Source organism: Trachemys scripta, chromosome 11, assembly GCF_013100865.1.
Source record: "Trachemys scripta elegans isolate TJP31775 chromosome 11, CAS_Tse_1.0, whole genome shotgun sequence".
NCBI lineage: Eukaryota > Metazoa > Chordata > Testudines > Emydidae > Trachemys > Trachemys scripta.
In genome coordinates, this window is record NC_048308.1 from 30804669 (window position 1) to 30820169 (window position 15501).

At 39.1% G+C, this 15501-nt stretch overlaps 1 protein-coding gene across 5 annotated transcripts in view; it reads right to left on the reverse strand.

Annotated features, from left to right (window-relative positions):
* Nucleotides 1–10273: 10273 nt before the first annotated feature.
* RBMS1 (RNA binding motif single stranded interacting protein 1) overlaps nt 10274–15501 on the reverse strand; it is a 189627-nt gene continuing 184399 nt past the window's right edge. For all 5 annotated transcript variants that reach the window (XM_034785629.1, XM_034785628.1, XM_034785626.1 and 2 more), the window contains 2 exons: nt 14988–15070; nt 10274–12794 (listed from right to left, as the gene is read on the reverse strand). In XM_034785629.1, the coding sequence (XP_034641520.1) occupies nt 14993–15070 (78 nt within the window). In that variant the 3' untranslated portion in view covers nt 10274–12794; nt 14988–14992. The remainder of the gene's footprint in view (nt 12795–14987; nt 15071–15501) is intronic.

Consider the following 15501-nt stretch of genomic DNA (forward strand, 5'->3'; position numbering starts at 1 on the left):
ATGTATGTGCTGCAATATCCAGAAACAATAAAGGGATGTTATTAAATATTGTGTGAAAAACATAACTTTCACCAAAACAGAAGTTTAAAATAATCAATGTGTCATTTTTACAACTGAAAATCTACCACTTTAATGAGACACTTTGAAGGGAGAGGCCCTGCTTCATAAATCAGGTGGCATGATTGAGATCCAATATGCTGCATAGTACAAAAAGCCTTTATCGTGCCTACATAGCAGTCAAATTAACTGTACTACAGATATTAGAGAACATATAGAAAGGACCACAAATAACTAGAGAAAGGCTGAACAAAATATCCAGGTCTGAACTGTGCTGCTAGCCATTATCTTTGCAACAAATAGTGATGATAATAAAAAATGCAGATCCTCCCCAAACATTTGGATCTGGATCTGTACAAAGAACAAATGCTGCTGCTGTTAAATCAGCAATTGCACGTGTACTTTCTGCCCACCCATGAGTAAGTCAGGCATGCAGTGAGTGCATGCTAAACCCCAAAAACCTGCTGGGTCCCATGAGCCAAGCATAATCTGAATAGCTCTTTTCATTGCAGTAGTAAAGGAATAAGAATGAGAACTATTATGTTTTGGCTCAAAGATCAAATGGCAAAAACAGATTGTGCTTGACTGATTGAAAACCAGGCAATCAGACATTTTAACAGGTATTCTTAAACCGTAAGATTACAAAATGGGTGTTTTGAGACACTGGTAAGGTTCTTCTTTCTCTTATTGACACTCCAAAGCAACTCCTTAAAGTAACAAAGGACTAAACCCTGCAACTGCACATGTTCTCCCCTATTGACTTCTATGAAACAGAGGAGATTGGGCCCTAAAGGGCAGACCCTGCACTCCTTAGGTAGAGAGAACCTCAAATCCATGGCAGGATCAAGCCCTACATATCTGTTTTCAGCTACCAAATCCGGGATTAATCACTTAACCTTGCTTTTCAATAGAGAGGTGAGGCTGCTACATCTCAGTCTTAACTTACTATATGTGCCTGGAGGTTATTTGACATTGGGAGACTGCTGAAATCCGGTGAAGGTGGTTCCTTCTGTGGCTTGCACTACTTTCAGTGTACACTTCTCTGCACAGCCCTATAGACATCAAAGCAATATCTGATTTTGTGCAACTAGCATAGATATCAATATAACAAAAAGCAGCCCATAGGCCTGAAATTCTAACTGTGCACTGACTTATATGAATGGATTAACGTAAAATTTACTTTGCACTAAGCAGCCTGAGGTCAGGGGTGTATGCAAAATCATAGCTTTAAATTTTAGGCTTTACAATATTTTATATTTGCTATATTCAAGAGGGGGCATACACTGACTGGCTTGCTCAAGTTGTTCTCTGTCTGTACCCTGCAATTTGAACAGGCGAAGAAGCGAGTCACTTAATTGCTTGCAAGCAAGAAGGAAAGCTTGGCAGAAATTTCCAGAATGGTTTTGGTATTCCAGGTCCAAGAATAGGACTGTGTGGGTGAAAAAAGGCTGTTGGCCTTATCTTGTGCTGTCCCCATACAGTGGATTTTACTGTTGGGCATTCCACAGCATACAGAGCCATACACAACTCTCTTCAATGTTTATGGGTTAAATTCTGAAATCTTTACACAAGCCAATTTCCATTGGTCCCATGGGAGTTTGGCCTGCATAAGGACTTCAAGATCTGAACACCTAATAGCCTGTGCTGCTGCTTGTTCATTGGTTCAAACTGCCTTGTCTTAATCATATGCAGTATGACGAGACAAAACATTTTTCCCCATTAAGAATTTGGAGAGCAATGCCAGATCTTATTTTGATAGCTAGTAGAGGATGGTTTGTTGAGGTAGGTTTGCAGAGAAGAGCAGGGAGAGGTGTTTGACACACAACAATCAGAAACCATGCAAAATTTGCCTGATTTAAATTTTCAGTACATCCTCTTCACTCCTTCTGTGTGTATTGAAACATTCAGAGCATCTGAATGACCCACATGCTGGTTCCCTGACAATATGAAACATGGGGGTTTTGCCTGAGCTACACCCTGAGTTTTTTGGGTACTTGAAACTATAAACTCAAAGCAAAACCAAGAGCTGCCTGTCCCCAAGAGTGAAAATCAGAGAGAAGACATGCAGACGTTCTGGGCTGAAATGGCTGACTCTCCTGGAGCTGAAAGAACCGTCTAGACCTGGTGTAAAGTTAAATCCTTCAACTTGAGATTATTATAAGAAGCCAATGCTGCCAAATTGTCTCTTACGTGCCCAGAACACCCTGAAATGAGAAACTGGTTTAGTATTTCTCCCCCTCCACCCATCCCCACCTGTGAGCACCTTTGCTTTTTTTTCTAGTTACTCTATTCAGCTTCCTCTCCCCATTCCCATGATGGGCACCCATTATAAGAAGACTGTCCAGTTGGGATAAATATAAGCTGGCTTTATGTATTTCACTTCTCAAATCAAAATGATAAAGGTTTCTTCTCCTTCGAGACAAACTTGTTTTTCTTTGTGATGGAAAAATCACAATCTTGGGAGTGTGAAAGGTTATGTTGTGTTTTGCAGGGGCTGGATAAAGTTATTCTTTTAATGACAATCCTATAAATATATAATATCCTAGGCACATATAGAGAATGGGATTCAACTACTGATTATTAATAAAATGAAGATGCCCTCTAGTGGTTAAATAAAATAAAGCCCTGCACTCTCTTTTGCTCAAGGGAATTACCCCCATCTCACTTTTTCTTTTCTCAAAACTGCTGTGAACAAGATTCCACACCATTCTTACACTCCTTCCCCCCAGGATGTTTGGGTACAGAGGATCATTTGAAATGGTTGTGTTTAGTGCTGCAGGGCATCAAATAAGCTTAGTAAATTCACTACAGTTTCTATCAGGGCCATATCTGAACACAGTAGGGCTGGTCACATGATCACCATCTGGAATAGATGAGAATCATAACTTACAGTGGTGTGTTCTTTTTGTAGCCAACTATTTTCTCAGACTCGACTGGTGACTTTTTCATCTGCAAAATATTTTCAGGAAAAGAATTGCTGGAACTGTTCAAATCATTTTTGTAACTGAATGATGAATTTTCACCAGCATTTCAGTACTGTGAGGTGAAGTCCCAGTGCTACATTTCTTCCAGTGAAAGGCATGGTGTAATCTCACTCTTAAATCAGAGTTGTGATCTTACCACTTCCTTTTTATAAGGCTATCCTTGGAAAAAAGAGTAGTGCAAATGTTAGGGAGGTGCATTGTAAAAGAAAGGGGAACCTTAAAACCACATTTTTGGACATAGAGGCTTTAGAAACACGGGCAGCCCAAGATTTAAAATGAAACAAAAAACCCCACCACTACATGCCTTATAAGGATAGACTCAAGGAACTCAACCTATTTAATTTAATGAAGAGAAGGTTAAGGGGTGCCTTGATTACAGCATACAAGTACCTACATTGGGAACAAATATTTAATAACTGGCTCTTTAGTTTAGCAGAGAAAGGTGTAACATCATGCAAGGGCTGGAAGTTGAAGCGAGACAAATTCAGACTGAAAAGAAGGTGTAAATTTTTATCAGTGAGAGTAATTAACCATTGGAGCAATTTACCAAGGGTGTTGGTGGAGTTTCCATCACTGACAATTTTTAAATCAAGATTGTTTTCCCCCCCCATAATAGATATGCTCTAGGAGTAATTTTTAGGGGATGTTCTGTGGCCTGTGTTATACAAGAGGTCAGACTAGATGATCACAATGGTCCCTTCTAGTCTTGGAATCTAAGATGATTTGGTCTCACATGTGGTTCAAGATGCCATATGGTTCTTCTCTGAAAAGTGATGATACAAGTTGCATTGTGGCACTCTACATCTGTTATACCACCCTGCCTCCATCTCATTGACAAGCTGCCTCCCACCCAGTCACATGTGAAAGCTACTCCTGCTGACAGCTGGAGTCAGTTTTGCATGTTGAAATATTCCATATGAGGCTGGGATGTTGAAGGTAGGTGTGGAACTCAGGACAGCACCCAGATGATGACAGTTGATTATCTTTTCTTTTAGTTTATACTCTTCCAGGACAGGCTGGCTTTTCTAAGGCATGTTTGAAATGAACTCACTCTGTTGTTTAAGAGACGAGTGAAATTTTGGAGTTCTCTGAAAACATACTCCTCCAATTCCACTTGAATAATAGTCTTACTGCATTGCCATGCATGGAATATTAATAAATACATAGAAGTCTAGATAAAATTAGCCAAGTCTATTTTTTCTATAAGCAGTTCCTCAGGAAAGCTTTAAATAACACAAGGGACAAAGTCATTTGCCACTGCTGACCACAAGTAGTTAGAATATGTGATGTGGGACAACTTGATCCACTTGCTAAATGATCCTGTTTGGGCACCCTCTATTTCTAGCACCTTTTCTCTAAACCAGTGTTTAACTCCATTAATTTCAAACCCTTTCTAGATGTAGCTTCGGGATATATGCAACCCAAAAATGTATCACAATTTCAATATAACCAGCTGATGAACAAGTTGGTCAAGTAAATCTGGCGTGATTCCCGGGAGCTCAGTAAAGTTGCACCAGCACAAGTGCAGAGTAAATGGGAGCAAGAGTTAGTCTGTTGTTTCAGATTCCATTTCGCCCCTGCTAACACCTGTAAAACAATAAGGCTACTTGGAATAAGGTGCTGTTCAGAGTAAGCTAGGGGATCTGAATGTGGCCCACTGTGCTTATTAGGGGTGGGCTGTAATTATGGAAATAGTTAGGGAACAAATACATTAATTCCTTAAGTCTGTGACAGTCTCACAGTAAATTAGTTGGAGGAATGAATTGTTAATTGGCTGAAGGCAGGTTAATGAACTATAGCAGAATTCAGAATGATTTGTTAACTGTGGTTCTAATATATTAAGTAAATTAATGCTGCTGAAAGGGGCAGGATTGATAGCTTGAACTATGCCTCAGTCTTGTTCTGAAAACATCACCTTCAGTCTTCTACTCCAGTCACCAATTCGCTTTTCTGCTGAGACTAGGGGGAAAAAGATCCAAATATAATGGTGATTTTTGTGATGTGGCCACTCATTTGCTAGGAAATGAACTCTTTCTATAAGCCACTGCATGGCTAGCAGCTGACAATGACTTTCAGCTACTACCGAGGTGGGTTAGATGTGAACTTGTCACCTGAAAGGTAAAGACTCCTAGTTCTACTACGAGAGCCCTTCAGCCACCCATGCCCCATAATCTTTGATATTCTGACATAGTTTGTTTTCTTAACAGCTGCAAAAGAAGTTACCAGACAGAATTGTTTTTGTATATTCTAGCCATATTTCGGGCAGAATTAAATGGTCAAGTGAGAAAGCCAAGAAGCTCAGCCTTGTTTGGTATTAATCAATGCCAGGATCCATTGGCTAGGAAACTGACACAGATGATCTTTCTCACTTGAAAGGAGTATGCCAGTTTTGCAAGCTCTGTTAGTGTATTTGGGAGGTAACTGCACGTATGGCTTAAAGACCATCAAAATAACATGCTAGCTTGTTCACATTAAGACATTGTTGGACAGCAGAGGATTGGATGTTGTATCCCAATGCACATGAAGGTTTGCAAATAATTCCAGAGTGGCTGGCAAGAGCAGAATGGACAAGTCAGGGGTGGCTCTATGTTTTTTGCTGCCCCAAGCACGGCAGGCAGGCGGCTTGCCTGCGGGCGGTCTGCTGGTCATGCGGATTTGGCAGCATGCCTGCAGGAGGTCTGCCGGTGCCGCACCATCGGTGTCCCTGCTGCCGAATTGCCGCCAAAACCACGGGACCGGCGGACCTCCTGCAGGCATGCCGCTGAAAGCCGCCTGCCTGCCGCCCTCACAGCGACCGGCAGGCCGCCCCCTGCACGCGCTTGCTGCGCTGGTGCCTGGAGCCGCCCATGGGACAAGCGTAGTGACTGTACGTGGGGCATACAGCTACATACAGTGCCATTGCTTGTGGTTGGGATCCCATTTATCAGATGTTGGATATTTTTCAATTAGCTATTGTCAAGGTTTTTGGAGAAGGTGATGTCATGGCTTTGGTTTACTAGTAAGTACAGAATTACTGCTAACGTCTTATGGTGGAGCTACCTCAGCACAAATCAACTCTCCTTTTTGTGCAAGAGCTCCGAGCTGGAAGGGGAAAGGAGGCAGGATCAGGGCTGGTGTTCAGAAAAGCTGACAGAGACACCCTCCACAGGCACCACAACAAAGAGGATGCTAGAATATAGCTAGGACTGCCCCACTCATTTGTCTCCAAGTGAGGCATCTGATTGTGAGATCCTCATCTGCAACTTGTTCAAGGAATTTTCTGATGTAGTCTGGAGCAATGGGAATGGCAGATTGTGTCTTCACTGAAGAGGCTAACATGTCCTGGCCAGTACGTTAGATATACATACATCAAACTCAGATGTATTTGGAGAGGTGGCCTACTGATTAGGTAGAAGTAGTGGACAGCGTTGGAATTGTCTCATTTATTATTTGGTTCTTGTAAAGTTAATTACAAGAATAGCATTTTTATCTGAACAAGATTCAATTTATTTGTATTCACATTTGTTTGTCTTAACTTTATACAAAGTAAGTATACAAAAACACTGAAGAAATATATTCACAGTATTTGTTGTAAAACCCCACTTATTTCTAAATTAATATTAGCAAAATCAACAAACAAAATACCCTTCCAAAAAACAGACACTCAACCAAGCAACAGAAACACACAGGAAGGACAAACCACATATACACGAAAAGCACCATTTGTTTCTGTGATTGAAGACTAAGCAGTAAATTAACCATAAGAGACATCATACAAACACAGGAAAACTAAAAAAGGAAGAATTAATAAAACGAATCCTTCTCAAAGTGTAGCAGTTACATTCCCAAGAGTACACAACATACTGTGGGTGTCCTGCAGATGAATCACAAAGTAGTGGCCAGATCTTTTCAAAGTGATATTTAGTTTAACCATTTATTTATTCATGATTCTCCTATTTACTTTTGTTTCCATTAGTTTTATCAAGGAGTAAGGATTTTTTCCTATCCCATTCGCATTTATATTTTTGGGCAAATATATAAATATTGGAAACTGTGGTTGAAGCTTTCAGAAACACCTAAGTCACGTAGGAGCTCACAGAAAGTTAATAGAACTAAGACATTTTTGAAAACTTTACCTTTCTTGAAATGACTTTGCAAAGACGTTCAGGAGATAAGGCCAACTGTAATATCAACTTGAGATCCAGATTCATTCAAGAGAAGAGGTATAACCAAAATGGCTCAACTCTTGGCCAGGCCCTAATAAGTGAACTTCAGAAACCTGCTGAACATCATGCAATTCATTCTTAAGCATATTATTTGGATTGGTATTCCAGTTACATTGTGATACTTTGCTTTTCATATCAAATTTATAAATCTTTTAAACTCAAATGGGAAGCCCAGGTCGGAATTGAGAAAGACCTTGTCTAGCGACACTAGACAACACAATCTAATTAGTTTGGGGAACTGGAACGAGAGCTAAATGGTCTTGGTCCAACATTTTCAGTAATAGGATTCCTTTCCTATTAATTTACCACCACGAGATATGATCAAAGTGTTATCCAGTGAACAAGTCTCACATGTGATTGTAGTTGCATAAAACTCTAGTTTTACAGAACTTTTGTAACTAATACTAATTTAGCTAACAATAGAGAGCATGTTTTTATTAACAGCATCTTGGCAAATAAGCTACAAAATAACAAAGCAAAACTGTGTTCAATGGTCAGTCAAGTCAATTTTTGAACAAGAGACCTGTTACCCGTTGGTGAAAGAAAGACCAGTTTTGAACTACAGAGCTCTTCTTCAGTAATTTTACGATATATAATAATATATATAATTGTGTGATACACACCTAAAACTCAGTGTATATTTAAAGTATATTGCATACAGAGCATGGACACCAGGACTGGAGGAATTGGGGGACGAAGCCCCCATGCACAACAGCCCAACCCTCTCAGAGCCTGAGCTCCCTCTCCTCCCACCTTACTAGAGCTCCTGCTCCTCCTACCACGTCCATCCTCCCACCCCACTCTCCTTACCTTACTCTCTCTGCTGATCAGTCCGAAGCCCTCTGGTGACAGGTCTTTCCTGCTTCCCAGACCTGGAGGGTCCCCGGCACCTTTCCGCTGTAGTTTTGCTAGCCAACAGGTGAGAGCTCAGTTGCTGGCATGTGGCTCAATGTGGAGTGGGACCCAAGTGCTGGCCAGGTCACAGTGCTCTCTCTCCCAGTCTGGTTTTAAGGGGTGGGGGACAATGGCTCTTTACACGCCGGAACCTTTGTAGAAGTGTGTATGGTGATGGTGATGGACATGGCCAAAGTGGCAGAGGAATTAATACTTAAATATCCCACAAAGCGCATATGTTTCTTTTGTTAAGAAGTGTGTGTGAGGGGTTATGGCACTCTGGCCTCCCCAACGCCGGTGATACAGAGATCTGTATTATTGAAGACTGGGTGATATATTGTGTGGCATATTCACCAGCCAGGCAGAAACCACTGATCTCAGAGTATTGATTCTTTTCAAATATATTTGATTATGTAATAAAGAGCTAAAGTGCATCATAGTGCTAATAAGAAAAGCTATTAAGACCCCATATAAAATTGGCAATAAAATAGAACATTCGTATTTGAATACATGAATACTATTTATTCATTCCAATTAATTTAAGAATGATAGTAAAGAGGAATATGGTCCCTCACAGATTTGTGTAAATCTTCACGCTCATTTAATTTTAGATGGGTGAATTGTTGAGCCACAGGTTAGATGAACAGCTCGACAAAGCAGTAAACACAGTATACATTCACTTATGGATCTCTCTAAATTTTATTTATCCTTCATTAGTATGCAGTATAGTCCAGTCTTTTCATTTATGCAATAAGAATTAGTACAGATGTTATTTTATTACGTAAGTCTAAAATAACAATCATCTCCCCTTGCCTGGCCCCCAGAGACAAACCGGAACTCAAAGCTCCTTTGATCAGCTCCAAAGGAGAAAAATCATGCTGTCAGCATCCTGGCTGTCACTACATCTGTATGTATGTGTTATAATAAAAAAGCAATTTTTTGTTATTTCCCCTTTTCTTGGAAACAGCCCTATATTATATATATATATAAAAATAGGGCTGTTTCTAAGGAGAGGGAAAGTAACAAAAATGGCTAGCGTGTAGTGAGTCTGCTTCACACCATATCTACAACATCCCAGAAACGGCTATATTTTAGATCAGGGGTCGACAACCTTTCAGAAGTGGTGTGCCAAGTCTTCATTTAGTCACTCTAATTTAAGGTTTTGCGTGCCAGTAATACATTTTAACATTTTTAGAAGGTCTCTTTCTATAAGTTTATAATATATAACTAAACTATTATTGTATGTAAAGTAAATAAGGTTTTAAAAATGTTTAAGAAGCTTCATTTAAAATTAAATTAAAATGCAGATCTCCCCAGACCGGTGGCCAGGGCATGGGCAGTGTGAGTGCCACTGAAAATCAGCTCGCGTGCCGTCTTCGGCACACATGCCATAGGTTGCCTACCCGTTTTAGATATTTGGCTATTTAATGCTTGGTCGGGGGAAAGAGTTTTTGATATTTTGCAGTAAGTTATTTGGTTTAGAAGCCTGGGGCAGGACAACACACACATACCACATGGAACAGCACCTCTTGCTACAGATAGCACAATTGGAGGGAAATCTCTTTAGAACATCAATACGTCTGTGTCCTTCTGTATGTTTTCTTTTTCAGACAGAGGCTAAAGGTGACCAATTAACATGATCCACTTGCACTGAAGTGATGCTAATGCTCTGAGTGAAATTCACTGGGATTGTACATCCTCAGCCAATTTAATTCACAGCAGCTGGCACTGGCAAAGCACTTTTATGCAGCAGTGTGATGTTAGTGACTGTAACTGTTAAATCCCATGTTGCTTGCAGACTTTTTATGGAGAAAGCTAGGCCTGAATTTACCATTATGTGCGTAGGCCTGAACTGAAGCAAAGAAGGGCATAGCTTTTGCATTCAAATCAGATATTTGATAAAACTATTATAATAAATCATTGCCTGTTTGCTCTTAAAGAACAATAAATAACCTGTAGTTTAAGAAAGCTAAAATTCCATTTTAAACAAACATTTGGGAGGGAAGGGGAGCCTCTGAGAAGTGGAATCCAAATTTGAGCAGTTCAACACGAAGAAACGCTAAAGTTTCACCATAAGCTGTTTGGGGTCCATCCGTTCTCCAGATATAGTCAGAATTGAAGAGAAAGAAGACATTTTCATTTTTTCAATCTTTTTTATTCAAAAGTTTTCAAAAGAAATAAAACAGAAAAAAGCTAACAATCTAATCAAATGTACAGTTCAAAAATGTCTTTTGGCGTTTAACAACAAGTCCTAGGAAACAAAACTACAGAGTTATCTTGAACCGGACAAATAAGTTACCACTGGCAAGTTTGTGGCACTAGAAAAACAAAAATAAAAAATTAACTCTCTTGATCATATAGATATCTCTATGAAAATCTTTTTTTTTCAATCTGTACAAAAGGTCTTTCTTCATAAATTAATTTTTTTTATAATTTAATGGCTGTCTACTATGTGATGTTTAAGTAACTGATTATTTCTTTATGTACAGAGGTTAAATTTCCCAAATCTTACCCAGACAATGAGTATGGCACTTAGTTCAGACGTTTCTAGCAGCAGCTCTTCCCTCCCTCTAACACAGCTATTATATTGCAATTTTAACGAATGCAAAAAATATCAAGTAGTGAGAGATCCAAGAATGGCAATATACCAGATACAGGGAAGGTGCTGCAGGAAGTCTGGACTTTTACAAAGCAGTAATATTCCAGGGAGCATAGAACCAATAATACCACAACTTTTTTTTTAAAAAAAGAAAAGAAAAAACAAACATCTCTTATGACTATGTAATTCACTAGAATCTACACTTCTCAGAGCAGCAATTTACTTTTGAAACTATGAAATGTCACCGACATCTATACTCCAATACTCACACAATTTAAAAACTAAAAAATACTTGAATGAAGTAACTGCTTAGCCCTAGCTCCTGAGCTAGGATGATTTGGTCTGTGGAAACAGGGAGGGCCAGCAACCTGTCCCAGTACAAAAAGAAATAAACTTTGAGGTAGATAACTGATCATATACAGCTGACCAGACAAGTACACAGTTTTGGAAGACAACTTAATTTATCATTTGATTTAAAACATATGCCATTGTAATAAAAGAGCTTAATAGCAGTGAATTATCTAATACGTAAAAATACAAATAACTGTGTATTTATGAATCAGGAATTTCATAGTTTCAAAATTGGTTTTCTTTACACTTAACACTTGTAGTGATGATGTAAAGCGTGGCACTGCTTGGATCCAAGTCTTCCTTCATGCTTTTTGTGTCCATACATCAATTAAAATTATAAAACCTAAATGCAAATGTACAAAAAAAGGCACATTCTCCTAACCGCAAACTGGTCCGGCAAAAATAAAGAGTACAGAAGACGTAATGCTGAGACAAATCAGAATTATTGGTTACTGGCTCTTTGTTCTTTGGTAAAGTTACCTTTAAAAGTGCCAAGTCTTTTTATTTTTATTTACCTACTATAGAGAGCTAGTACCCAATCAATTATGCGTCTACTTACATCTCAGCTTATGTTTGCAAACAAGTCCTTAGCTTTTGCCATTTTGCTGTAATAGCAAATTTTCTGTTTGCTAGGTCTCAGCACAATCATCAATCTAAAGCACTATCATTAGTATAAAGGAAGGACAAAAACATTCTGTGATATTCCCCCCGCAAATTCCCCCCTCTACCTACACTAAAACTAGAACATCAAGTTAGTTTCTGAAAAAAGGCAAAAAAAGATTTTACATTGCATCATACAGCAGAGTTCCTAAATCATTCAAACTATCAGAGGAAACTATTGGCATATGGCCTTACAAACAATTTATCCTATTAAAATTCCCCCAGTCAGAAAATGTGTTTCACACAAAACATTTTTCCCCTCTTGCATTTCACTACCTTACATATTATGTGAAAAAATCATTAAAAACACCTACTACACATTAAAAAAAGCCAAATTTTCAGCAATTTTTATTGACTACCTTTTAAAAGCCCTATGCTGCTGTTTTACAAGGCATAATAGACCAGCTCATTTGGTCAAAGCATTCTACACCATTAGTTTGGACTACTTACTGAAACAGCTACAGCATGAAAGATTTAAGGCAAACTGGAATTTATAGAAAAGGATAAGACACTTCACACTACGTTAAAAGAAAAACAGAAAGCTAAGAGAACAGACACTAACTGCAACACTGCACTGTAGCAACACTCACACACTGCAAGCACAGATCATCATTTTAGATGTTTTACTATTTTAAACTTCAGAAAACCCATTTCATACAATAAAAAAAAAAAAACAAAAGAAACAAAAACAAACAAACAAACAAAAACCCAAAATACAAATTCTGCCATGCACGTGAATAAGTCTTCGTGGTCATCTGTGCATACCCAGAAATTTGGAAAAAAAAAAATGCGTCATAACACTTGATAAAAATTTTCTTACTAAAATAAACCTGTTCACAGGAACAGCTACTAGATGAATTTAAGGATTTTTTTATGCACCTTATAGAACTTATAGCAAAAATAGTTTTAGTTGATTTCATTATAAATAATGTTTTCAAGAACCTGTGCAAAACTGTCAATAATTCCTAAAGCACAATTGATCAGTAAAATCCATGATTGTTTCAGCCTTTGCACCCTTCTCCAGGCAAGGTCAACACTGGATATCTGTAACATAAAGAAGTTGGAGCTAGAGCAGAGTTACTTTTGCATTGTCTTCTATTGTAGACATCTATGAACTAAATTGTTTCTTACCTCAGATGTAGTTTTGAGAGGACCAAGTGAGCCTATGTACATACTTGACACCTGATCAGGGAGGTGCCAAGTGCCCTGGGAGTTGAGGGTGCTCAGCACCTGCCCGGATAGGTCCTTTGCCTAATTACAACCTTTTTTTCCCCCTCACACACAACCATACTGATTCCCCACTGGAAGTTCTGCTTACGGAGAGCTTAGGGACTGTGACCCTGCACTCAAACTACTGTTTTTTTTTTTGTTTTTTTTTTAAATGGTAACTACTGTTGGCGCATTCATGGTGAGGAACATTATTTAGCAGATTCAGTTTAGTAATTTTAATACTCTTCTCCACCCTGCTATTCATTACTTATAGGGACCATACTGACTCATAGTGCATGTAAACACTGATAACAATGCTTCTTAAGACATTACGTTCATGCAATATTGACTTTTAAGGGGAGTGCTCAGTGTTTCCAATGGTGGCTACTATAATATGCCTCAGAGAAACTGGGTAGCAGTTTTACCATCTCTTCAAGAGGCCAAATGCTGTCCCTTCTGCTCTGTGAAAATGCAAAGCCCCAAACGAGTGGAGATAATACTTGTCTGTTGCTAGGGACAGGATATGAACAGCAGAACTTTGCTACCCTGTGGGCCCTGGATCACTGCTTGGCAGCAGCAATCTCCACAGGCCTACAGGGAAGGCTTAGGACAAGACCATGCATCCGATCTATACTGACCCACAAGCCAGATGCCCTGAATTGGGAGCATGCAGGGGCCATGGTGCAGTAATAGTCCACAGGATGTGCCTGGGTAATCGCGAAGTGTAGGATTTAGGCCCCTCAACCTCAAAAGGAAGAATGGGAATGTGCAAGGCCTGTTTACTTGGGATTCCTGTAGGGGCCAGTATTTGGCCGATATCAAGTAACAAACACGCAGACACGTTCACTATTATATGGAATCGGATAAAATGTGCTCAGCTACTGAATCTGTTTATATGACAATTATTAGACTTCTTGAGTACAGAAGAAATTCTTATCTGAATACTTGGGATGAGAGCAATGTTACCAGTTACCACAGAACATACTTGACCTGCAAAACCAAAGGTAATTGAGAAATGTATGTATCAGTGAATGTGCAGTAGGAAAACAGGATTTGGTTCAGAAGGAGAGGGTCATACGTACAGAAGGTGCACCATCATAAAACTGCTGGTGCTTTCTGTGTTTCTAATAAACCTGTATCATGAGAGCTATAGAAATGAACTTTTATGAACCTTTCGGGGCACATAAACAATGCAGCAAGAGATTCACTTTGTAGTGCATGAATAAAGTTCTTTCAGTGTGAAGTCTAACAAAACTTTATAAAAATGTATGCAACTGAAGTATAGGGTTCATGATGGTTGGGGGAAAGACAAAGCAGAGAAGCGTAGGTCTTGGAAGGATGGAATGAAGAAAATGGAATGCTAGGGAAATGGTCAAAGCAAACAACACTTTAAAGGTGGCAAGCTATAAAAAGCAGTGCTGCATGGAAGGGGTTACAGTCCAAACAAATGAGTGACTTATTAAGAAAAGCAAATGGAACATTCTCTATGAAAAGGAGGAAATTAACTAACTCTGAGACAAATTTAAGCCAGGACTAACGCTTTGTTGACCAGTCGGTCTCCTTTCTACAGTAGTAAAGACATGGAAGGGGAGTCTTTACAAGTGAAACTCAACAAGGATTTCCTTGAGGAGATTTCATTGCATCATCCCACTGGGGGTGGTACTGCTTCTCTGTAGGAAACCCACTTCCAAGTTAGTGCTGGGATTCAAACTGTTCCCTGAACAAGTCCGATGACATGCATGGAAGCACTGATGTCTCAATGTGAAAAGTTAAGGTAGAATGGCATGCAATTGTGCGCCAGAGAAAGTACTAATAAATTATTTCAGATAATTCATTAAGGGCCTAATCTTGAAGCCTGTACTCTATTTTTTCTAATTTCTTACTCTGGCAAAAGTCAAATTGACGCTGGGCACTGGCCCTAAATTATTAGCAGTTTTATTTAGATTACATCACTTTTGTAAGCTGCAGTATATTGTACATTTAGTTTTGAATTCATGTCTTTTTCAGAGTAACAGGACAAGCCCCTACCTCAGTTATTTGTTTTGCTGATACGTATATGGAGAATGGTCACTGGACGTCTCTACTGTAACCTGCTGTTGACCACTAGCTTCCTGTAAAAGAGGAAAAGGGGTTGAGACATGATGCCCAGCAATGCCTAGAGATTTTGGATGCCTCTGTATTCTGTTGACACAAGACACTTGACTGGGCCTGGCTTTCAGAAACTGTTAAGCATCTTCTCCTCCAGCCTTCTAAAAAAAACCAAGCCTCTCTCTAAGGTTTCTCAAGTTAGGCACCCCAAATCTGATGCATCCATCTTGGCCTTAATTTTTATTTATAATAGAAGATCTAATTAAATATAAAGTGATCAAGTACAAGTTCTATTTCCTAAATTGCTATAGCAATAACTAGACAATGTGATGAGATTAACAGAATAGAACCAAACAAACATATTAAAAAATGAGTGAATAAATTCTGAAGTTTTCTGTAGACCACTACAAGTCACCATCTTTGTGCTGTGAGTCAGTGTGAAAAACAGATGTCT